The 24572-nt window shown below is 44.8% G+C and overlaps 1 protein-coding gene across 2 annotated transcripts in view; it reads right to left on the reverse strand.

Annotated features, from left to right (window-relative positions):
• Positions 1 to 24572, reverse strand: part of LOC142587969 (uncharacterized) — a 404213-nt gene that overhangs the window by 9962 nt on the left and 369679 nt on the right. For both annotated transcript variants that reach the window (XM_075699369.1, XM_075699368.1), the window contains exons 7-12: positions 22020 to 22165; positions 16555 to 16686; positions 14500 to 14641; positions 12427 to 12590; positions 8284 to 8493; positions 5012 to 5945 (exon numbers count right to left, since the gene is read on the reverse strand). In XM_075699369.1, the coding sequence (XP_075555484.1) occupies positions 5012 to 5945; positions 8284 to 8493; positions 12427 to 12590; positions 14500 to 14641; positions 16555 to 16686; positions 22020 to 22165 (1728 nt within the window). The remainder of the gene's footprint in view (positions 1 to 5011; positions 5946 to 8283; positions 8494 to 12426; positions 12591 to 14499; positions 14642 to 16554; positions 16687 to 22019; positions 22166 to 24572) is intronic.

The raw sequence follows: 24572 nt of genomic DNA on the forward strand, positions 1-24572 counted from the left end.
TATAGATTAGCGGAGCATGTTGATTGTCAAACACAGGAGTGACACAAGAAAAGGAAGACAAAAAAGGGGTGGGGTGGACAATTCACTCAAGCAAGAACCACTGCTTCAGATACAGTTGTCTTCGTTCCAGCAGGGCCATTTCGATATCAATAAGGGTAAGCTACAGCTGGTTTTGCATCTGCTCTCATTTTTTTTCCTTTCTTTAGGGTTGTTCCTGTGTTTACGGCAACGAATGTGCAGCAAGAAATAGCGTGTTGGATATAAGAAGTGGCAGTAACTCAGATAAATTTGTAGGTTCATAGCCAGCACCATATTACCATTGTTTTTTGCGTCTTTCTCCGTGCCTGTGTTCGGCGTTGTTGTTACAAATATGAACCAGTGCCAAGTAGCCCAGTATACTTTTGGTGTAGTACAACCCTTGCCCATCGCTGAGATACACTGCAATGCACGAGGCAATTTTGAACCAGCAAAGGGAACAAACGACGAGAACATCCAAGCTCGGGCAAATTCCGATTTCCCTGTTGAATTAGGCGTGAAATGCAGAAACGCTTCAGTTATACAACCAGTGAACTAACTTGAATTGAATTTGTTGCATTTAGGAGAAAGCTGAATTTTACCGACTGTCAGAGGCAGAGTTTTGCTTTAAGGCCTCACAGTTTCTATAAAGATTGCTGAAAATCTATAATTAAAAAGAAATTGAAGCACAATGTTTGTAAATCTACAACTCTGCAACAAAAAGTGGGTATCGCAGATTTGTAAATTGTGTCAGTCATACAGCTCATTAAGCAGACAAATGTGATGCGTGAGTTTACAGCTTACGCAAAATTTTTGCAATGTTTACAGGAGTTTTTGCAAAAGTCCAGCTCACAAATCGGTGGCACTCCGATGTATAATACATCTATTACGTCCGCTTTATATGTCTCTAGTATATAGGTGCTATTTACAGAACTGCAATATCATTTTTTATTGCCAAGTGACTGAGATGTGAGCTTGACGCTTCAGTTTTCTTAAATTTTGCAACTTTGCACAATGTTTGTAAACAAACAGATGACTTAAATCAAGAATCTACTCTGTACATCTGGCGTATTCTACCTTTTCTTTATTTTAAATGCAACAAACGATGAAAATCGATGTAGCGATGACTTTCTACATATTCTGATAGGAGCTCTTGAGGTAAAGCTTCTTCTAAAGGACATAATGCTGTGGCAAGATGCAACCACGAAGTTAGACACACATAAACGTACGTGTCTATATTTATAGTTGTGTCTTAGCATTGCATTCCAGATGACCTTTGATGTAACCATCACGGATATGGTTAACTAACAGGTATAAGGATGTAGATAGAATATGTTTCCTACCACTACCAGCACGCAAGGAATGTGTGTATATAATGTCAATCGGATATATCGAACTATCGGGACTATCAAACTAATAGGTATCAGGATGTAAATAGAATATGTTTCCTACCACTATCAGCACGCAATGAATGTGTGTATATAGTGACTATTGGACATAACAAATGTATTTGTGTTGGATTAAGCGTTGTTGCAATGTGACGTTTGACTGTTGACTGTATGTCCTTAACAACACATCCTTAACAACATGCCTCCCAGAGGTGAAAAACAAAGCTGAGTGATGCTGAAAACTGTTCACTGCTTGTGATGTAAGGCACTGAAAGTCATGCAGATCTTTTGGAATGGCCTTCAGCTTCTCTTCAAAAGTCACAACAACAGGCACGTGTCCAGCACTGGAAACTGTTATATAACACAATCTAAGCCAAACAATGGTTGTGCTCTTTATCAGTGATGATAAGCAATTTGATTCAATTCTGTATGTGTGTGATATTGCTATTTTGGCAATGACAGTGTTCCTGCCTCCCTCCTACGATAGGCACACAAGCATAATGCAAAAAAGAATATGGCATCACGGCAAGCAGTGTGATTACATTTATTGCTGTTTGCTTTTTGAGAAAGTCTGACATTTTCGTAAAGTCCCGGTATCCCAATGTATTACAAGCAAAATTTATGGGAGGCTTAGGCACAGAATGCTGTTCACTTGTTTCCAACCATCCCGACTGTGTTCTGTGCAAATGGTATCAATTTCAAGAGGAGTTTCGCTTTACCATCGCTGCCGCGAAGCATGCTAGTAGTAGCTGGCCCTTAGCTGGCCGAAGAGAAACTACGTTAAAAAGCGCAGAGGTGTGCTAATACTCAGAACTTCGAACATTCGATTCGAATTGGTTAGTATTCAATTCAATTCGAAAGACACATTTACTACTCAAAATATTCGAACCCTTAAATATTGCTGCTGTTGATTTTTTTAAGTCAGCTTCGCTGCAGCACAGTCGTTATATGCGGCAAAACGATCACTATGCATTGCGGTGAAGCATATTTGTCGTGCAGTGAAGCATATAGAAAGTAAGAATCAGACACTGTGGCGGGGCCCCTGCTGGTATTTATGGCTACCCGACAATTCCAGCTCAAGTATCCACACCGCGCTGCCTCTTTGTGCATCTGGACAACACCAGCCGCCAGGTGGAAACCTGTGCCTGCTACTAATCCGGCTAAGTGCTCAAAGACACAGTTTTCAAGCTAAACATTTGATCAAGCTTGTCTTTAGAGCCTCAACCTAAAGTAACGTATTACGAAGATGCTTCAGTGGCAAACTGGATTAAAAACATGGGGCAAAATCACACAAGCATCTTGCTTTTCAAACGTTCACTTTGCCTCGTAAGTCGCTGAGTAGGCGGTGTTCAATTGGTGCTCCGACCTTGCCGAGTAGATGGCTGCTGACGAAAGCGTGGTGACAGCAAATCATGATAGTGCAAGTGAGCGTTCAGAAAGCGAGGTGCTTGTGTGATCTCTCCCCTGGCTTTAGAGGAAGCGAGGACAATTTCAACACCAAGGAATTCAGATATGTCCTCAACAACCAAAGCATCTGAAAATGCTTCTTCCGCACCAGCACTGTGGGAAGACTTTGATAAGTTCATCAACGAGCAGAAATTTTCACTTGTTTGTGGCAGAAATTTTCATTGCCACAAGCACAGGTTGAAAGATATTATGCATGATGACATTTTGGGCTAAAAGAAAGATTCACTTGAAGGGTGGTGTAAGCTCAGCTTGCAAAGAGATACCTGCCGATACCAGACGCTAATGTGTACAGTGAGCTGTTCCTTTTTCGGTGTCTGAAGGAATTGTGACATGCAGGAGGATGTCACTGCTTTCTGAACTAGTCTAGCAGTTATACTTCTTTCATGACAAGAGTAAGTAACTGCAGTTATGATACTGTCAAGCAAAAGTGTTGTACTAGAGAATTTTGTTGATTACAAAGCGTAATTTTCCTGTATATTACTTTCTGTGCAATGAACTTTTTTTGTGTGTGTGTGTGTTCTTCTGGTCAATGAAAGAGATGCATTTTTACAAGGCAATTAGTATTCAAATTCAAAACATATTCGATTCGATCCACACCTGGTTTTCACTATTCGAATTCGCTTTGAAATTGAAAAAATGACATTGGCGAACCCCTAAAGAAGCGTGCTAAGTTTGTGCCGAGGAAAAACCTGTCCACCTCCCGAGATAAACAGATATGCAGGCAGGTGAGAATACAAAAATTCTATTACAGGAGTGCAGTTGAACAGACGCGTGCACCTCTTAACTTCCACGAAAATACATGGGAAAAGTCCATAATGGCATTCCCCTCGACATTCCCCTTAGTGTTGCCTTAAATCCAAGTACAGTGGGAAATCGCCCAAGGACTACTGTCATCATGGTGGCGATAGGGTTACTGTGTTTGTACTTGAAATGTGGTGTAATTGGTCTATTGTCTTTAAAAAAATACCAAGTGCACTGCAATTATATATGGTTATGTCTTCACAGTGCTACCAGCTCTATACATTCAGAAACAATAGGGATAAATTGTATGACATCTGGAGGACAGTGAACTAAGACAATCATAATCTCACACATACGTTGTTTCCATCTTAGGGCACATAAGGCATGGCTCAGGAAGCAGAACTTTGTAGCATTGAATTCATGAGAAGAAAGAAACACAGTTTCAATAGAAAATTTATGAAGTTTGAGGACCCTGTTTCAGAGTGTTGCCAGAAGTGATAGCGTACGACACATATGACTAGAGCGCAATGGGATGCTTTATATGAATATGAACAAATATCTACAATGTGATGATGTTTTGAGAAGGTCCGTCTTATACATAGTGCAGCGGTACCTTGACAAGGTGCTGGACTGAGGAATGGCTACACTATATGGCAGTTTCTTTACAGAAGTGTGCACACAAACATTAACTTTCCAGCAACTAGACAATAGAGAGTTTTAGTCTGCATGTTTGCGCCTTCATATTACCATTTTAGCAGAACACTGGTACAAAAATGCCTGCAGAAATTCTAGTTGCGATGACGTCTTATGGTGCTCCCCAAATGACGTCCCCGCCAAACGACATTGGCCCTCATTTCATTTTGTGGCGGCATTCTTTTACCTGCTGACATGAAGGTTTCTTCGACAGCTCAAACCTTTTTAATACCACATGTCTTTCGACCAACAAGCATCTACGATGGAAGAATATTTGCATACATTCTGCTTTGAGCACAATGTTACCAGATGCCGCCAGTGCCAGCACTGCATGTTTGCAATTTCTTACTAATCTCCTGCTAAAACCACAACTGTAAGTTTTCGCAGTGCAGTCCACTGTTAAAAAAAATTAGTAGCACCATATATCAATGCCGACTGAAGCTACATCAGAGAACTACACAGGTATGCAGAAAGGTGCCAGCATTGCCAACCGCAAGCCATCTGCTTCAAAACTGGGCAGTACTACCCTTGACAGAATGCGTTCCCTTTAACAATGTACTGCACTGTACATAGTGGATAAAACTCTCTAGTATCTTTCAGCTGCTGACCCTGTAGATTTTCAAATCCGATGTCACAAAAGACCTTTGCGCAATAAAGCCAATGTCAGAGGCAAGACTCGAGCAACGTCATGAGGTACCGACACTCACCCCAGCCTTCCAAAAGCCGGGTTGGTGACAGGGGCACCGTGCTTCGCAAGTCAAGGCTTTCCAGCCTCTTGCACAGCTTGAGTGCCGTGAGCTTCTTGCGTGCGGCGCTGTTCGACACCGGCATGGCGGGCGTGCTCATACGCCGGTCAGCACGACCGTTGAGAAGTCGGCCTCCCTCGCCTGTCGTGCCCTCCGGCAGCTGGAAGCTGATCTTGCGCTTCCGCTCCATGCCACCAGAGGAAGGGGGCGCCGCTATTCCATTTCTCGGCTGTGCCGATGTAGACACGGAGGGGTACATGAACCAGGTGGGACTTGTCCTTCCGGGCATCGGCAAGGGCGGCGCTGAGAGCGAGTCCTTGGCCTCTTCCTCTTCTTCATCTTGCTGCCCTCCCTCATCGTCTGCTCCTCCCTCTTCAAAGTCGTCTGCACTTCCTCGACGGCATGCTCCAGACGCCGTCAAAATGGTGACAGGCTTCGACACTGCATGCCCAACAAAGTCATCCTCATCGTCATCCTCGTCCTCGTCCTCAACTTCACTGTTCTGGTGGTTGTGCCCATAATCATCATCGTGCTCGTTCGACTCCGCTGTGGTGTCCGATGTCACACTCTCGTCTTTCTTTTCAACAGCAATGCCAATGGTGCCCGCCATGGCAGGTTTGAACCCATTGACGGGCGTCACAGTGAAGCGAGACGGTACGGAAGCCGGGGCGCTGTAGGAGCGCTCCAGGTTCACCGAGGCGGCGGCATGATCGGCACCGGCACTGCGGATCTGCACGGTGTTCGGATTCTCCAAGACGGCCGGTCCGTTCTCGGCATCCGTCTCGAGGCAGACCCGAGAGACACGGAACCGGCTGGTCCCTGGGCTTGAAGGCGGTGCAGCGTTGCCACCCGTAACGGCGTTGACAGAGAGGCTCGTGCTGAATGGCGGCCGTGCCTGGATTTCGATCAACAAATTTCAGAAGACCGAGACATGCAAAATGTAGTCATGATTAATGCACATAAGTGGAGTTAATAGGACACCCTACATGTATAATACTGGTAAGATATGTAAATGGGGAGAAAACAATGTAGTATACTATATATAGGCGTATCGCAGGACAGCCAACAGCAAGAAACACGAAAAAACTGAGAACACAATGCGAGAGGACGGGCATCCATCTTGTCATAGTTATTCTCTGTCTCCGTATGTTTTGCACCATTGCGCAATATTCTTCACTATTATTTTTACAGAGGAGAGCAGATCTCGACAAGAACCCAGCTACAAAGTGAGGCTAAAGCATAATTCAGATTCAGATAATTCATAATTCACTGCTAAAGCATAATTCAGATGCAACTTTGACAGTCAATATCAATCTCATGACAGCATGACAGTTCAGCAAGTCCCTCTGCATGCAAAATATTGAATGACATCAACCGAGGAACACTACTCACTGCTTTTGACCACATGTTGAACCAACCAGCTCAAAACAAGATTCTCCTAGAACAACTGCTATGCTTAATTAGTTGAAATGGTGGTGTATGACAATGGCATATAATCAACAGCTACAAATGTGCACCAGCCTCAATACAGACAAAGATTTGCAAATGGGACGCACCAATGTCATATACGCTGGTAGATCTGGCAAATCAGTTCTGCAGAAGCCCGTAAGAAGGAAATGTCATGACAGGGAAAACTTGTCATCCGCCTGAATGTAGCACAAAGCTACAAAAGAATCAGTTCTGCAGGATTCCACAGAACTCCCTTGTCATATTCAAGGTCCCTGTGCTTCAATTTGTCGATTAATTTGCCCTCGCACTGTGATCTACTAGCCTCGTGGTTAGCCCAGATGTTGCAGCGACCACCCCAGAAAGGCGTTGGTCCTGGGTTCGAATCCTGAACCAGGACAAATTTTACTTCAACTGCAAAAGCTTTCTTTTTGAGAAACCTGTATGGGTTTCCTTTGTTGCTTCGTGCTACATTTGGATGGATGACGATTCTTTCTTATCATGACACTTTCTCCACCTTGTGGCATTCCACAGAAGGGATTTGCCATATTCAAAGTCCCTGTGCTTGAAGTTGATTAATTCGCCCTTACACTGCGATCTGCTAGCCTCCTAGTTAGCTCAGATGGTAGAGCGACTGCCTTGGAAAGGCACTGGTCCCGAGTTCAAATCCCGGACCAAGATAAGTTCTCTCTCATCTGTAAAGCTTTCGTTCTGAGAAACCATATGGGTTTCCTTTATAGCTTTGTGCTACATTCGGGTGGCTGACACTTTTTATCTATCATACTGGTAGATATATATGGCACGAGAAAGGTGCATGGCCTTTTGTTTGTTTCCTTATGTTTACGATTTGATCCAGCACGATAGTACAGTCATTTACAAATATCTCTGTTTAGAGCACTCAAGAGCTGGGGTGCCGAGGAGAAAAAGAGTACATATTAACACAGCTGGTCCCAGGTTCGTGATACCTGGCTGAATACTGCGTTGCCTGGGTATCCTTGTGGCTTTTGATGGCCACATGCATTGTCTCTCAGACCAGTCAGCAGCACACAAATACTGAATTTTCAGCATCGCAACGTAATGAATTGGTACTCTAGGCAGAGGTGTGGATGACAGTACATGGGGGGACAAAATACTGTGAGCCATGGGAGTGCATGATAAAATGCCAGCCTGCAGTGATGTGAACAGCAGGCGCCTAAAGTTGAGACTGGCGTTCGCATCTTATCTAACTCGTAAGGATGGCAGTTGTCGATCTTGCAGTCCCCACCTATACCAACGCTCGAAAAATTGCTGCGAGGCATGTTCCTGCTGCATCAGGGGCACATATTCAAAACAGTTGAGGAATGATGAACCGATGCTATCGCTTTCTTGCAATGTACACATTTCAGGGGCAACTTATCAGACATTTTTCACGCACTTCCTATGGCTCATCACACATGCACTGCACTTGTGCATGTAAATATTGGTGGCAAACACACTTGAACACAAGCTGATGTGTGCAGTTTGCGTGCATTTCATAACGGAGCAATAAACAAAAGGCAAGCAAAATTTACCAGCACAAAAAGAAGGGAGAGGATGCACTACTTTCTCTCTAAATACAAAAGGTACCTTCCAACTAAAGCACCAAGTAGATGTTCTGGACTATGTTTGTAAATGGGTTTCTTGAATAGGTGCCAGTAAAGTGGTCAAGTTTACTCCAGTCTCTTTCAGCTGCAATTCGAAAGACTGGTCAGGGCAAGCGCTAATTAAAGCTTGCTCCTAAACCTGGAGCACCAGAGCCACCAACACACCTGAGTAGTCACAGCAGCGGTCGCCGTGATGGTGCCGTTGGCGAGGACTGTGGAGTTGGCGAGGTCCGGCAGGCTAGGCGCGTTGGGATCAGAAATGCCATTGCAGACGCTGGACACGGAGGCCAGCCGGAGGAGCCTCTTGTTGCGGCGGCATTGCTCGCCAATTTCCAGGAGGAGCCTTCGCTGGTCCTGAACGCTGTCCTTGGCGTCCTGCGCGTGTACACCAACCAAGGCGCACGTGTCACGGGATGGCCGCACACCAAAGAGCATTGTTCGCCAAGCTGTTGCCAGTCATGAACCCCTTCAAACCCTTTGGCAATCATTGACAAGGCAACTTGACGATTTTTCCATGTCAATGGATGTCTGAAATTCGCAGGGTATGTTCTCCTCTGCAGACTTCCGTCATGTCCTAAAAAAAAAGCAGGTCTGAGAGTTGCGCAGGTTATTTAGAAATGAATTTTGTTAATTCCTCCGAACCACCTGCCTTGTCTGCTCCTAAGCTACTGGCTACGTCGTGTTATGATGTAAATGGCAGAATACGAAGAGCATGCAATGAATGAATGGCAGACAACGGCGTCAAGGAGCCAGCAATCGCGAGTTATGGTTTGGAGTGAGAAGTTGCTGTCACGAGAAGTTACATTCTGTGTGGACGGGCAAGTGGTGTTGTGTTTTTCACTGCACGAACTTCAGCCCTCACCAGCAGTACACATAGTTTGAACTGATGTTGATCACGTTCAACCGAGGCTTGGCCTATCACAGTCACAGACTTCGTGCATCTAAGCTATCTTGGAACTTGGGTGACTTACATGAAGATCCATAAGCCACTCAGGTGAGAAAAACTGCTTTTGTAGTCTAGCTTTGACCACATGGACTTGAGAAAGCTCTTCCTCATTTCATACAGTGAACACACAAAATCAAGAAGCAACGACACGGCGCAATATCAGAATTGGTATGTCAAGTGCCACTCCCAAAGGCTGCCAATTATCCTCGCCGGCACTTGAATAAATTAAATATGGCTATACACGTGGGTGTATTATTGTTATGCTGGCTCATTATTTAGCTTCCGAGGTGCACTGTTTGCCTCATATCCCAAACAGGCAGCAAGAAGAGGCCCTTTTGATAGAACAGCATACACAATTAAATGACCACCTCATTCAGCTGCCAACGGAGCCAGTACTGGCATCGCCATTTCTGTGGGAAAACAATGCGCTTTCTAAATAAACCATCATACGTGCAAAGTCTTAACCTATGTCTGCTTTATGGAACACATGAATTGTGCGCATGAAAAGAGCACAAAGAATGGTAAATAGGCAGAATAACAAAGCGTCCTACTGTCTCCCACTCACTCTGTTTGTCCGGTCCCTCATACCAGCGCAACTTGGAGTGACATGACAGTGCTTACATGCATAATATGTGGGTGTTTTGCTATGTTCTGACATTATTTTATGCCACTGATGTGCGACTTGCATTAAATTTCAAGCGAACAACAGGCAATTGCTGTACTATGCCGATGTAAACAAATGCCCCAGTCAGTGGTTCGGACCCTCAGCGACATCCTACCGGGGAAATTATCACCCAAATTGTCACCCAAGGACATTGTGCCAACTGTCCGTCGCATTCACGAACCAGCCGAGCGTCTGCTCTTCACTGCTTTTGTTCGCCGAGCGGCATGCCTTGCGTGCCTTTCCCACTGGTGTGCCGCTTGTGACAACAAGCGATGATGTTTTCTCGGCTGCTCGGTCAGATTTCAGTTTCATTTTTACACTTTTTTACTTATTTAGAATCGTTTTTGAATTAGCGTAAAGATTCTACTGTCGCATGTGTGACAGGGCAGTCTTAAGAACCTAAAGATGCCATTACCGTGACAGGATAAAAAATCACTGGAGTAGCCTTTAAGGATCCCTTTGCGTGTTTCTTTTCTATACTAAAGAACCCGTTAACTGGTAGCTCCTTTCGAAATCTTGTTATACACAAGAATTTGTCTAGTGGTATATCCAGGGAGAATTGAGCCTTTCAGTTCACCTTCCTCTCGTTCACTGCGCAGTGAAGAACTTGACTCTGGCATTTTTGTGGCTTCAGGTAGCATACAAGGACTTATTTGCCAGCTTGCCTGCTACGAAGTTCCTGTACTATGTGGCGGCAGCCGTTAAAAAGATGTTCTACATACACTGCCATGGCCATCAATGGCACTGGCTAACACTCCCAAGGTCAAGCCTTGTACACATGTGCACACAAAATACGCAAGCAACATCTTGACAGAAGAAAACATCTGTCACAGTAGCTCAATTGGCAGAGCACCGAAGATGCCAAATACGTGTGTTCAGCTCCCACTGGTGGCAAACTGATTTTTCCATCTACTTTCATCTCCCTTTACCTTAATCATCATTTGTACATTTCATGAAATTAAGAACATCAGGTAATTTCCCCAATGCTTTCCTCGGCTTTATTGCCTGTTTGTTTCCCGTGTTTGTGTCCAGAAATTTTTAAAGAGGGTTTCGTAGCGGCTGAGATGGAAACGAATGAAGTGTTGCAAGGCCATAGTGCGAAGAGGAAGACCACTCTCCCCAAAGCAGGGGCCTCTCTCCTATTGCCTCGGCCAGTGCCCATAAATGACATTCTTTGCTGCCTTCACTAAACTGGAGCCAAAGGTGCATGATGGTGGTAATGTTCATCATACATTATGTTCATCATGTACATGATGGTAATGTACATCACTGGTGGCCTAAAATGACTATTCGCTATGAAACCTTAATTACTCTCTCTCTTGCAACCACTTCTTGCCTCATGGCATATTTCCAGAGACAGCTCGGCATATTTTCAGATAGTGAGCGCGGCTTTTCGCGGGAGTGCCCAAGCTGTGCGTATGCTGCTGCTGGTTATTTGTGGGCTGCAGGTGCTAAGCCTATGATACAGAAGCACCTCGCAAGGAATATCACCTCAGCTGCCGGGGAGAGTGAATCCTCTGAGAGGATGGACACCCAGGCCCTTGTTTCAATTTTCAGCTGTTTCTGCAGCATGTGCCCGAGCAGTACTTTTCAAACATGATTGTCAATGCATGGATATGCGCACCGCACTCGTCTGTCTACAATGGCAAAAGTTGATGAGGTGACCTTTAGGCAAAAACATACACTGACAATTAGGCTTGATTCACTGCAACAAACATTCACAGCTGTTAAATTATCCTTGTGTTCTGGAATTACTGAAAAGTGCTGTTCCTGTCAGAAACCACAACACTGAAGTCGTGTTCAGCTTATGATGGCAGATGCCGAAAGTCTGATTCAGCGCATCAACGGTGCTCGATCTTTTCAATTTGATTAGGATATTCAAATTGGGTGCACACCATGTTAACATTATGTGCCCACCTTCCACAAATAGGTGTGTATAGGATGCGAAATAGGAGATTATTCCCGTCGCCAAACACGGAGGTGGCCATCACATGGTATCCCAATTAAACAACTCAAGAGCATACCAGTCAGTCAGGTGCAGTTGTTGAAGGCCACAAAGTGATTGTATTGCCGAAAGATGCCAAATTGGTCGTTCCAGTGGTTAATTCCCATGAAAGCACAAGGCAACCCACTCTACCCCCTTGTCTTGTAAAGTGCTGAATGGGCTCGGCTTTCAGCAGCACAGCCATAGTGTACGTGTGTGTACGTGTTAGTGGTGTCTTTGTTACTGCGAGACAGTCTTATTGATTTATGGCATGTGAAATCTGTGAAAATGAGAAATACATTTCTTGCGCCTGGGCACGCAGCCCACATTTAAGATGTGGAACTATGTGTACTAGTGCACGTAACCAGCATAACGGTTGCAGTGCTTCCATGGCTGCAAGCTAAACCAAGGGCCAATATTTGACTTTTTCAGGTAAACCTCACCCCGTAAACTTTTGCCCCGCCTGTACACCTCCGCGCACATGGTACCGACTGTCTCATCGTGACCACTACATTGCCGATCAATTCAAATATGTCAACAATAAGTGCTCGTCATTAGGTGCATAGGTATGTGCGCGTTATACTTTCTCGATTCCTTACGTCAGTGCTGTGCATTTGACAACCAAATGGTGTGGAAAAGCCGGCAATGAAAGTTGCCAACCATTTTCAAATATCACCAAAATAAATCAAACCGGCCAAATTCAGCTGCGCTCACATTTTCGGACTTGACCTGGTCCAGGTCTAGCCGCGTGACGCTCTTGCTGAGTTTCAGCGACTGGGCGAGCGCCATGAGGCCGCCTACTCCAATGTTGTTTTCCCGCAGGTCCAGCCTCACGATGATCTGGCTGTCAGCAATGAACTCGGCCAGGGCAATGGCACCTGAGACACAAACGCCGGCGAGGGTTCGTAAGAACTTTCGTCGGCTCAGTCGGAACACCCAGTACGAACCAATGCGCAGCTCACTTCGCTGCACTAGGTGGTCACCCTATTCGCTTTTTCTCGGTGCCTCACGAAGCCTACAACCCTTGTGCGAGGTCTTTGCAGTCTTTAGTGAGTTGTAAAGAACTGTAACCCTTCACCCCTAACTGCACCACTTCACGGCACGTCGAGGCAGTCGCAATTCCCAAAAAGGTTAGAGAGAGAGAGAGAGAAAAGTATTTTATTTACGGGAAAGGCAGAGAGGTCGGCCTGGGCTGGCGTGCTCTAGCCTGCTGCTCTGTAGTGAGGAAGAGCCGAAGAGAGTGAAAGTATAGTGTTGAATGACGATTAATTAGGAGAAGGGAAGGAGTGGATGTGCATGTACATTACACAGTAGCCCTACTAAAGGTGCTCATCTTGTCCCGTGATATATGGCTAGGAGCTTTAGCAACGCTCTTGTTGCTTTGCAGCAAAGATGGAAGTATCGCTTAAGAAGTTAAGGAAGTTAAGCGATACTGATGACTAGTCGCTATCGACGGGATGGTAAGCTACATCTACCGCACAGGTTAACACAAAGTAAACAGATAGTGCTGTACCGTTTGTGGCTCGGCATTGTGTTGAACAACACCTGTGCTTTCTCATTTGAAAGGCCGACAGCGCAATGTGCGATGCACGAACCCTATCTGTGTGTGCCTGCACTGTAGTACCGAGAGATAAGCAATGCGCAAAGTGCCAGATACACTGAACAGTCGTCCACTATCAGAACAAAAATGCTCCAAGCCAGTGCTCCAAAAGGAAATCCACGCAGGAGGCTTTGTTTTCGGTGCTCAAGTTCCCGAGGTCAATTGGCCTAACATGATATAGTACCTTAGGAACGTTGCTTGCTGGGACCATGCAATGTATATGCCTTCTGCTTCTCTCTCTCTTCCCCTTAAACCCTCTTTCCCTTTTTATCCCTGTACCCCTTTATACTCGTGAAGGGTAGTCCACCAGGACTACCTCTGGTTAACCTCGCTGTTTTTCCGTACAACTTCTCTCTCTCTCTCTCTCTATTTGGAAAGATATTACATTGCAGGCACTGTCTGCTGTCAGACTCAAGAGGGCAGAGTAATGACAGTGGCTTGACGACATTATAGCATACAGGAGCACACCACCCATATACTAGCTCTTCACATGACTGCATAGGACTGAGTGAGTTTCACACAAGGTTGCACAAGAACCCACATGATCGCGCAAGATGGCATGGAAAAACAGACATTCGCAATATATGCCTCTGTATCGACCATTCTACATTGGGTTCATGGGCACTGCCATGCTTGGGCTCTCACACAAACAACTCCTAAATGTTATGCTCAGCGACATCAAACTTAAATGGCTGTGAAACACCGAGCTTGTCTGTGTATGTGACCCTCTTCATGCACGCGAATCAACCGTAGCATCGTGGATACGTTGTTACGGTTAGAAAACGCCCGCATTAACAGCCCAGGAAGGCTGCACTCTGGCACTTTTGTAAAAGTGTTTACTACTGCACGCTTACATGAGCACAGATTGCAGTTGTTTTTATTTGTAACCTGCAGAACTACACATTTTTTTCTTGCTGGAATGCTCATATACTCAACACTGCCATTTCTGCTGCAATTAGTAAGCAAATTAATTATGTGAACATGTGAACTTTTCGGAATGGTCCTGGGGTCTGCATGGGGGGTGTCTGCAATGAAAACAATGCACAATGAAGTTCTGTTAAAGTACTAACTCTGCACGTGCCAAAACATAACGGAAAGCCTTCACGCGTGATCACTGCGTTCTTGCATGACGGTGGTCTGGCCAAAGCACTAACTTGGCACAAGCCTAAGACGACAAGAGAACAAACCTTCACACGTGATCTTTGTGTTCTGCAGGCCCAGGTTGCAGAGTGACTTGTTCCGCATGAGTGCCTCACGCAGAACAAGCAAGCCGTCGTCCCCGATGGCGTTGTGACCCAAATTGAGAGTAATCAGGGACTTTGAGGCAACCTGCGCGAAGGGGCAGTACGTCTGACTCTGAAAAGTGTAGCATTATATTTCCAGCCTTCTGCACATGTGACAAAGAGAAACAGCCAATGAGAATGCCATGGATGTGCTGGATACATTAGTCACCATGGAAATAAAGCATGGAGGAGGCATAGCATCAAACAGATGTTTTGGAGTTAGAGCATTCTTTAAGGGGAAACTTTGTACACCCTTTAAGGTCAAAGAAAAAGAAAGGACGCCAAACAAAACGGTGTTCTTAACAACTACTAAACGTCTTGATTTCCGTGCAACAGCCGTACAAACACTAACTGCTCAAAATGGCGAGCTTAAGAGGAAGCTTTAGCTCAAGTGCTCCTATCTAAATACATGTAAAAGGAGAATTCGTTTTTCTCGGCAACCACTGCACCAAATTTGATGAGGTTTGTTGCATTTAAAAGACAAACTTAAAATCTAGTGACTGTTGGTTTCGAATTTTTGAGTTAGATTGTCATTTTTTTTATTAAAAATTGGCAAAAATCGAAAATTTTCAAAAAACGATACTATCAAGTTTACAACTCTGTAACTTAACCACTAAAAATGATAATACAATTCTGTGAATTGCATCGAATAGTACATCTAAAGCGGACAAAATTGATATGTTACACATGAATATAAAAAAATTTAATCATAGAGAAATACAACTTTTGCAAAACCGTTGTAACCAACGTAACAAATTCACGTAAGATGTAAAATGACATATTGAATTTGTCCGCTTTGAATGATCTAATGGATGCCGTTTACAGAACCGCGATATCGGTTCTTGATGCAGAGCTATGAATTTATAAACTTCGTGCTTCTATTTTTTTCAAACGGTCAAATATTTTAAAATCGTTCTAAGAAAATTCAAGCCCCAAATTGAAATTCCGCTTCCAACAGTCACTAGAATTTAACTTTCTCTTTCAAATGCGACAAATTTCATCAAAATCGGTCCAGGGGTTACCTCATAAAAACGTTTTTGCGTTTTACATGTACTTGAATAGGCCGCGTCGGAGTTGGGCCCGAGCTAAAGCTTCCTCTTAAGTACGTTTTAGTACCTGACCTAGCCAGCTTCTATGTGCTGGTGTATTACTAAGATGCCTAGTACCCAAACCAGGCACATTAAGTTCGCCGTTTCAAGCAGTTAGTGTTTGTGAACAAGGCTGCTGTATAGAAGCCGAAATGTCTAATGCTTAACAACACTTCTTTGGTCTGCATCCTTTATTTTTCTTTGACATGAATTTGCTACCCGAACAGACAAGATGTTCTTAAACCATTGATTACGCTCCTAAGGGTGTAAGTTTTAAAGTGGGCTTTGAGCAACGCAATAGTGGAGGGCTCTTGATTGATCCTGACCACCTGGGGTTCTTAAACATGGACCTAAAGAAACGTACACAAATGTTTTTGCATTCCATCCCGTATCGGAACACAGCCATCATGGCCAGGAGTCGCACCCATGACCTTGAGCTCAGCAGCAGAAGACAAGTGTAGTTCTTTGGGCAAGTTGAAAGTAAGCGATGCAGTGGTATGCGTACCCCTGCCTCTCATTTTGTCCTCGCATATCGTGTGTTGCCTACACCGACTCAAGCATAGCACAATGGCCACTCTGCTACTACAGCGGGTTACATACGAGATTAATCATTTAACCAATCACCAATCAATCAATAGTCAATCACCTTAGTGCACTTCCTTTCATTCAATGCTGCATACCTGTAACTTGACCATTGTTACTGAGCATCAAGCAAACGAACAGGCACCGGGAGCAAAGAACTAGGGTGGGGTTATGTGATCTAACTGCATAGTTTTGTGGTGTGGCCTGCAGATGAACATAAGGACACACTGAAAGGTACTGCGGTTGCTTTAAGAAGTGAGGGGTCCAGTTGAAATATGCGACTGCTCACCAGGGCCCGAGAGATGTGCCTCATGCCCGCTGGTGAGATGCCATTGCTCCAGAGCACCAGAGTCTTGAGCCCCTTGTCGGCGCTGTCGGGCTGCTGCGCTATCCCGTCCGAGAGATGCGACACACCAATGTCCTGCGACAGCACAGTACAGTCAAATCTCTATGTAATGGACATGGATATAATAACGAATTATCAAGCAAAATGAAGTGAACCTAATTAGTGTCTTGCTGACATGAGTGTGCAATGAATACATGCTTTTAACGAAAGTGAGATACTATAACGAAGTACATATAAATCTAAAATATGTTCTGCCAATATGAGCATGCAGCCAATATATCATTATAACGAATATCTGTTATGATGTAAAAAAGGTATTTTTGTGTTCTTGTGTGCTACACTACGGTAAGGTTCAACTGTCCATACTCCAGGGAAGTGGTCAAAACTACACAAGTTATTAAGAATCAGCAAAACTCGGGCCAGTAAATATAGTCACTGTAGTACCATTAGTGCCAAGCAAGACTACAAGAGGACAAACTGAGGCTCCATCAATTGCCTGTCCTCTTTAATGTTCTTCCTTGGCACTTGACACTGCAATCAAAATACGCACACATATGCATTGTCTTTGAGCTTTAATTTTGTCTATAATTCACCGCGTGAAAGCTTCCCAGCATGCCACCATGTGACACTTACTCCCCATATGACATAGTTGTATTAGAGCAGTGTTTAATTTGCTGCCAATTATTAACAAAAGACATTTGCCAGGAAGGGGTCTGTAGAGACTGTAGTTGTCAAATACATGGCCAGTAAACATTGAAGGGACCAAACCTTCAGCTCAGGGGAATAAAACAACAGGAATGGAAAAAAAATTGCGCATAAGTTATCTACGATCACTGTCAATGTAAGTGAGCAGCCGAATGCTTTAAGAAAGCTATTTGCTTTACTAAAGGAATGACGTGCTTGACAACATATATTTGTATCAGTGAGGATGTTCAGTAGCATTTGTTGTTTCACTACAACATTTCAAAGAGAACAGAGCCATTAGACAGCACATCTCTAGCGGTAGTATAGGTGGACAGCCCGTGTGTCTGCTATGGCATTTGGTGTTCGGCAGTCAATGCACCCTGCAATGTGAGTGTGCGAGCACTTTGCATCGGTGCCTTTGTTTGAACCTCCAAACAACAACTTCCGACCAGCAGCCTTCGACCAACAACCACAGACCACTAAAATGGGCAAAAGAGCCAAAGAAAGCTATCCTGCTTAAAAAAAAAAAAGGAAAGTTGTGTACCATATTGGTACCCATACAAATAATGACTTGTTGACATTGAAGGCGAAACATTTAGTGCCGTGCCCTAGCACAAATTCTAATAGAAGTTTGTATCAGTCTAATACACTTTTGTCTTAATTACACAAGATTTGTATTAGACTAATAGAAATTTCTATTAGACCAATTGCTTTATTATAAGGCCAGCAGGTCTGGTGTATTAGACTTCTTATACAGTGTTGGATGTATGCTAGTTTCTCTATTAGACTAATGGGTCCAATTGGTTTTGTAGATTGTTGCTGGTCTGTTAGACAACATGCATTGCTGGACTCCGCTGCTCTTGTTTGCTGCTTGTTTCTTGCAAGGGTGCAAGTTGATGAAGAATTGGTCTTGGGGACTGCTCGCTTGCATGAAGGGGCGTTTCTTATGGATTATTCAACAATATTTAAATTTTTTTTGTAATCGCTCAGTCATTAAGGATTGTGCTGTGCATGTGTGCAGCACACTGCATTTGCACATTTGCATTAGTTTCAGCGCACTAGGCCACAAAAATGGCCCCTACCACTCAGCGACATACACGAAAGCGACGCACGCCTACATGGCCTTGCCAATTTCGCTTCACTGACGACGCTGCTTAACTGGGCCTCTGTTCAGTTTCGTCGTAATGAGTCGATGAGGAAACAGCAAGTCTTTATAGCCCAAAGAATACTTCCCCACAAGAAAGAACAACCAGCTGTGGCACATTCTGCAAGGCAGAGCGACAGTGCCCGGTGAGCTTACAAACAATGGGGAAATAGCAGCAACCATAATTGTTCGCCGCTGAGGTTTTGCTAGTCCCACATCTCCTTTTGAAGTAGGCATATTTGTAACATTTTAAACTTGCAACCTAAATTGCTAAATTGTTGCCGCATGCAACAGGCTGTCCTATTTATTTACATCAAAGAACAACATCAAAGAGAAGGGCACACGGCGGGTTGGAGGAACATGAAAGTGCAACCGCAGTTGCGCACAGCATGTGTGCATTGGTGGCTGCCACGTCAAGGCGAGGCATGCGTTAGTGAATGAACTATTTGTTTTTAATGAACCCATGGCGTTATTGCACACACAGCCTTGTTTCTCTGGATATTGTCGCGACTTCAAAACAATGCAAAGCAATTGATTATACCCGCGCTTCGCGGCTTTGCGCATCCACAGTGCAGACCAATGTGCAGTGCTTTTCCCAGCTGTGATTCTAATTACCATTTGTAAGTAATTATTCTATTTATTGATGCAAAAGCGTCAAATGGCCCATTGAGCAAAAAAGCTGGCGCCTGGCGTCTGCAGCAGCGAAACGGCGCCTAAAATCGCATTGCCATTGGCTGGGACACCCTGTCACGAGCGTGCCTCGACGGAGCAGAGCGAGTGAAAGGGTACACCTGCTGCAGTGGTAGGGCGCCAGGTGTTGCGTGAGGGAAGAGGGCATCGCTGCAGCACCACATCACTCTCGCTCTCGGAAGCCTCTGTTATCCATGCATTCCTTGTCCATGCAAGCTCTCGCCTGCGTTCTAACTGCGCCTCAGTAAGGCCAAATCAAAACGTGCCAAGCGTTTTGATTTGGCCTTACTAGATACTAGATACCAAATTCCGGTAGTGTTTTCCGCTCCTCATAAACTGTCAATGTTGTGCATCCATATTTCTAAAACAAGTAAAAAACCTGATTGTGAAAAGAACCACGTGAAGTTTGTAAATTGCAGCGTCGGTGTGGTTTATAAGATTCCCTTGTCATGTGGCAAAGTGTATGTAGGGCAGTCAGGCCGCTGTGTTAACGAGTGCCTTAGAGAACATGAGCGATCCATACCAACAGGCACAGGGTCCCATTTGGCTCAGCATTGTAAAACATGCAAGTGCAAACCCATGTTTCGTGATACCACGATTTTGAAAAAGAGCCGTGACACCCCCGCCCGAGAGTTATCGGAAGCCTTTTTCATTCAGTCGTTGGGGTCACAGTGCATTAGTGTGCCTTCCTTAACCTTATACAGCGCTGAATTTGGTTTTTGGATTCTGTCGCATGAGTGCGCTCTTGGGATCGGATGTTGTTGGTGGCTCCACAGCATGGTGCTCACTGCGCATGTTCCTCTGGTTTGAGCTGTCTATAAAGGAGTGACGCAATAAAATGATGTCAGTTGAGAGTAGCGCCTTGTCCTGGTCATCTTTCTTGTGTGTGTCGTTTTGCGCTAAACAAAGTATTCATGGTTGTCAATGCCCTCACTTTCCCGCAAGGAGTTCATAACTTGAAGGACCACTCAGCCGCATTCAATTGGACATTAATGCTTTTGCATTCACAACTCATAGGAAGTGCTTAAGTGTTCTCGGATTTTGTCTGCTTCTAGTAAAGTACAGAGTTGTTTTATTTTTTTAACCACACGGTGGGCGTAATTCAGTAGAGTGCAATTGGCCCATTTGTTGTGCTCAATGTATGCATACGTTGAGGGCTCACAAGTTTGTTGTAATGGCATGCCTGTTACAATGCTATGAAAGATTTGTGCCTAGAGTTTTTCCTTATCTCTGTTTATTAGCAATACACTCTGCTATAAGTACTACTGGAGAAGCCCTCAAGGTAGCTCGGCCGCAGTGAACGAAAGGAAGGTGCAAGCGTTCGCAGGCAGGACTCAGCGTAGTCAATGTGGTGTTACATTGTTCATGGAGCATTGTTATACACGTGACGTGGTGTAAAGTGCAGCCAAACCACAATAGTGTCCACCGATACGATGTTGTTCAGATACGATTATGATCATTACTCTTTCTAAATAGTGATCTTCATTCCATTTTGCTGCTGTAGCTCAACGTTCGCTGCAAGACGCAGACTGCATTGCCACTTTACGAAAACGTAGGCTATCATGACCTACACGATATCAAGACAGGCTCCTTTTGTCCGGACCACACAAACATTGTCTCTTCCCGTACTTAGCTTTTTGGCACTGCCAGCCAAGGCCTCTGGTCCTTGGCTGGCAGTGCCAAGGACCAGGCTTTTTGGTCATTCTGGAATGTTGCATTTAAGCAGAAGGGAATACCCATTGCCACATGGTAAGCTTTGCAGAGCCCAAGCGGTCACATTACGTTTGCTACAGACAAGAACATACCCAAGTCCAAATTTTATTAACAGGATCTACCCGGAGAGGGAAACTCAAACCAACTGTAATAAGTGCAATGGCATCATTACTCTTGACCACATGCTTTGGCAGTGCCCCGCGGTCTTCACAGACTGTGACAAGGAACAAGAATGGTGGTGGCAAATGCTACACAGTGAATCACTCTCTGACCAATTACGGGCAGTCCAGAAGGCCCGCGATGTGGCTGAAGGGCTCGGCCTGACAGTCTCAACGTGGGAGCGGCCCGCGTCAACCTAGGGTTGACCTTCACGGCCCAATAATGTTATTCATACCATACCATATACTATGGCACTGTTGCTGGTAGTTTGGCAACCAATAACGCACTCTCTGCTTGCTGCCTCTGTGGTGGTGCCATCATACAGCTTGGCAATGGAACAACGGTGGGCGTAGTCAGCAGGATGTAAGCACTAAGTGGTTCAGCGCGGCGGGCATGGGCATTCGTGGCTTTCGTTTTCCACTGCCATCGCAGTGCCCGATGAAAATGGTAAAAGGAGCTCGCTGCTTTGCACCACGTTTCATAATCACAGCTGTAACTATAAGTGCATAGATTAACGCAGAAATGTTTGGTATCTGATTATCATAAAAGATGAAGGTTATATGTACCCATGTCAAATTCTCAAAAAAAAAAAAAAAAAAACGAGACTGGTACGCAGTTTTTTACGGTATATATATTTTTTGAGTAAACAAAGAGCGTGTGCGAGAGATGGGTGCACGAGGCACCTTTTAATCAGTTGTAACCCAATGACATCCTCACAGACAATACCGCAAAGATTAAAAAATATGTCTCTCCGTTTCCTTTCTTTAATCTTTGTGGCAGGAGCTAGTCACTTGCACGCTGATCATAAATCACTTGTCAGTGATTTATTGCTAGATTCTTACTACTATTACTTCATCACTTACTACTAGATCCTTAATACTATTACTTCGTGATCTTGATATGGACCACAAATCACTTGTAAGTGATCTATGATCCACAACAGAATCGTGAAGTACACTAAGCGAATTTCTGATGACGGGGCCACAATCTGTACACCTGCTCTGGAATAAGAACTTACTTGCAGACCATTCCCGCGCAAGTCGAGGTACTCGAGGCGTGTGTTGGCCCGCAGCAGGTTCGCCAGCTGCAAGCCGTCCGCGCACGTCATCCCGTTGTCCCCAAGGTAGAGCTCCTTCAGAGCTGGGTTCAGCTTCAGTGCTGCCACTGCAGAGATATGCGAAAGAAAGTGATTCAGCTACAGTTACTTTTCAACAGCTACAGCTACAGCTACAACAGTTGTAGCTTTGATTCAGCTACAGTTACTTTCAACAGTCCAAACAAGACCGTACAGTATCAAACAGTGGGAGAACGAAGGAATCGCTGTCAAGGTCTTTAGAGTGAAAAGTAAGTACAAAGAAGAACAAATGGAGTGATTATAGAGCCAAACCTAAGGAGTTCATTTGCAATTAAAGAATGATAATAAATAAATTCACAGCAAGAAAGCCATTCTGACAGAACCCATCTCACAATGGCCTTTTGCATGGCCTCTGAGATTGCACCAGTCGCAAGCCGGCGTGTGCCAATGCTGAGAATTAATTCATTACTGCCCCCGGGCATTTGCAGCACAGCGCTAAAGCGTTGGGCTACTGTGCTAAAGGAACCTATGTTACGCGAGCCCAGCACCATGGAAATTTTGAAAGATTTTTTAAAACTGAGGACCAGTGTAAATAGGCTAGATAGATGGATACACTAAGGGGGCTGAAGTAGGCTAAGAATACCAATCGCACTAAAAATTGAGTTTTCATGCAGTTTTGCAATACTGCCCACAAAGAATGATACAGTCTTGTGACCGGACGAATTGTACGCAAAGGTCACACAGGGTAATGTGTAGTCCCAATTACTATGGTCGTCAGAAACGTACAAAGACAATGTTTCTGTCAATGCGCGATTGAGCCACTCCATGAGTCCGTTTGTCTGTGGGTGGTAGGCAGTGGGAAGTTTATGCTTGGCAGAACAGGAGCAAAGTAGGTCACCAACAACTCGGGACAAGGAGGTGTGGCCGCAATCACTGAAGAGCTGCCAGGGTGCACCGTGATGGAGGATGTCGTCATGTAAAAGGAAATCCACAACCTCAGTTGCACAGCTCGTGGGCAAAGCTTGCATGATCACGCATGGGGTCGTGTAGTCAGTCACGGCAAGCGCAAGTCACGGCAGCTACATAATTATTGCCAGATTTTGATGTCAGAAAAGAGCGAAGAAGATCAAGACCAGATTCTGAAGACACAGCGATGAGGCAAAAGTGTCCAGAGGGCAGCGTAGCAGGTTTTTCACAGCACTGATGGCACGCACTGGTTGCAACGCAGTAGCACACGTGGCGGTGCAGGCCTGACCAGTAGAAGCGCCATCACATGTGGTTGTAGGTTGAAGATACGAGGTCATAGGTTGCAGGCAACTGTTGTCCGGGGATGGCATGGTAAAATGAGTAAAAAGAACTTCGTCACGAAGTACGAGTACACAGGGAGGGGGATGTCCAGAATTGAGACGATCGATGAGAACACGTAAACACTCATCACGGCGTTGTTCAGTGCGATTGTCACGCTGATCGGAAATGGCCAAGACGCAAGTGTCGGTGTCGTGCTCATCATATTCAGGGCGGTCGATAGGATGACGGGAGAGACAGTCGGCATCTTTGTGCAAGCGGTCTGACTTGTATAAAACAGCAAATGAATATTCTTCGAGCTGCAGCACCCATCGACACAATCGTCCAATGGGGTCCTTAAGTGAAGAGAGCCAGCACAAGGCATGGGGATAAGTGACCACAGAAAATGTGCGGCTGTACAAGTAGGGACGGAATTTGGCTATTGCCCAAGCTTAATTCCAGGCACTCTTGTTCGGTAATCGAAAAATTCCTCTCAGCGGGTGACAGAATGTGGCTGGCATAAGCAATTGCATGCTCTGTGTTCCACTGTCATTGAACGAGTACAGCCCCAATTCTTTATTCACTGCCTTCAGTGTGAATTTCAGTAGTGGCAGATGGGTCATAATGAGCCAGTATGTGGAAGCTGTTTGCAAGTGTACGAGGGTGGAGAAGGCTTTGGTTTGAGAGGGGCTCCATGTGAAAGCAATGCTCTTCTTGGGTAAGTCAGTGAATAGGCGAGTGGATGTCAGCAAAATTCCTTGATGAGGGAAATAGGAGCATGGTCCAACAAAGCCTCTCACGCCTGCAGTGGTAGACTGGACAGGAAATTTCTGGACAGCACAAATCTTGTCCTGATTAGGTTGGATGCCTGCGGCACTGACAAGATGTCCAAAAACGACAATTTGACAATGTCCAAAGTGGCACTTGGACGAGTTCATTGCAGGCCGGCGGGTGAGAAAACAGCAAGGACAGCCGACAGAAACATTAGATGACTAGCAAAAGTTGGTGAAGGGATATCACATTGCTTAGATAGCACAGACACGTAGATCATTCATAGTCACAAAGTAAGGAGTTCATCATTCTTTTGAAGGTTGCCAGGCCATTACAAAAGCCGAATAGCATAAATTTGAATTAGTAGAGACCGTCAGGTGCTACAAAGACAGTTTTCTTACGGTGCATGTCATCTACCAAGATTTGCCACAGACCGAAGGT

This window comes from Dermacentor variabilis, chromosome 7 (assembly GCF_050947875.1).
Source record: "Dermacentor variabilis isolate Ectoservices chromosome 7, ASM5094787v1, whole genome shotgun sequence".
NCBI lineage: Eukaryota > Metazoa > Arthropoda > Arachnida > Ixodida > Ixodidae > Dermacentor > Dermacentor variabilis.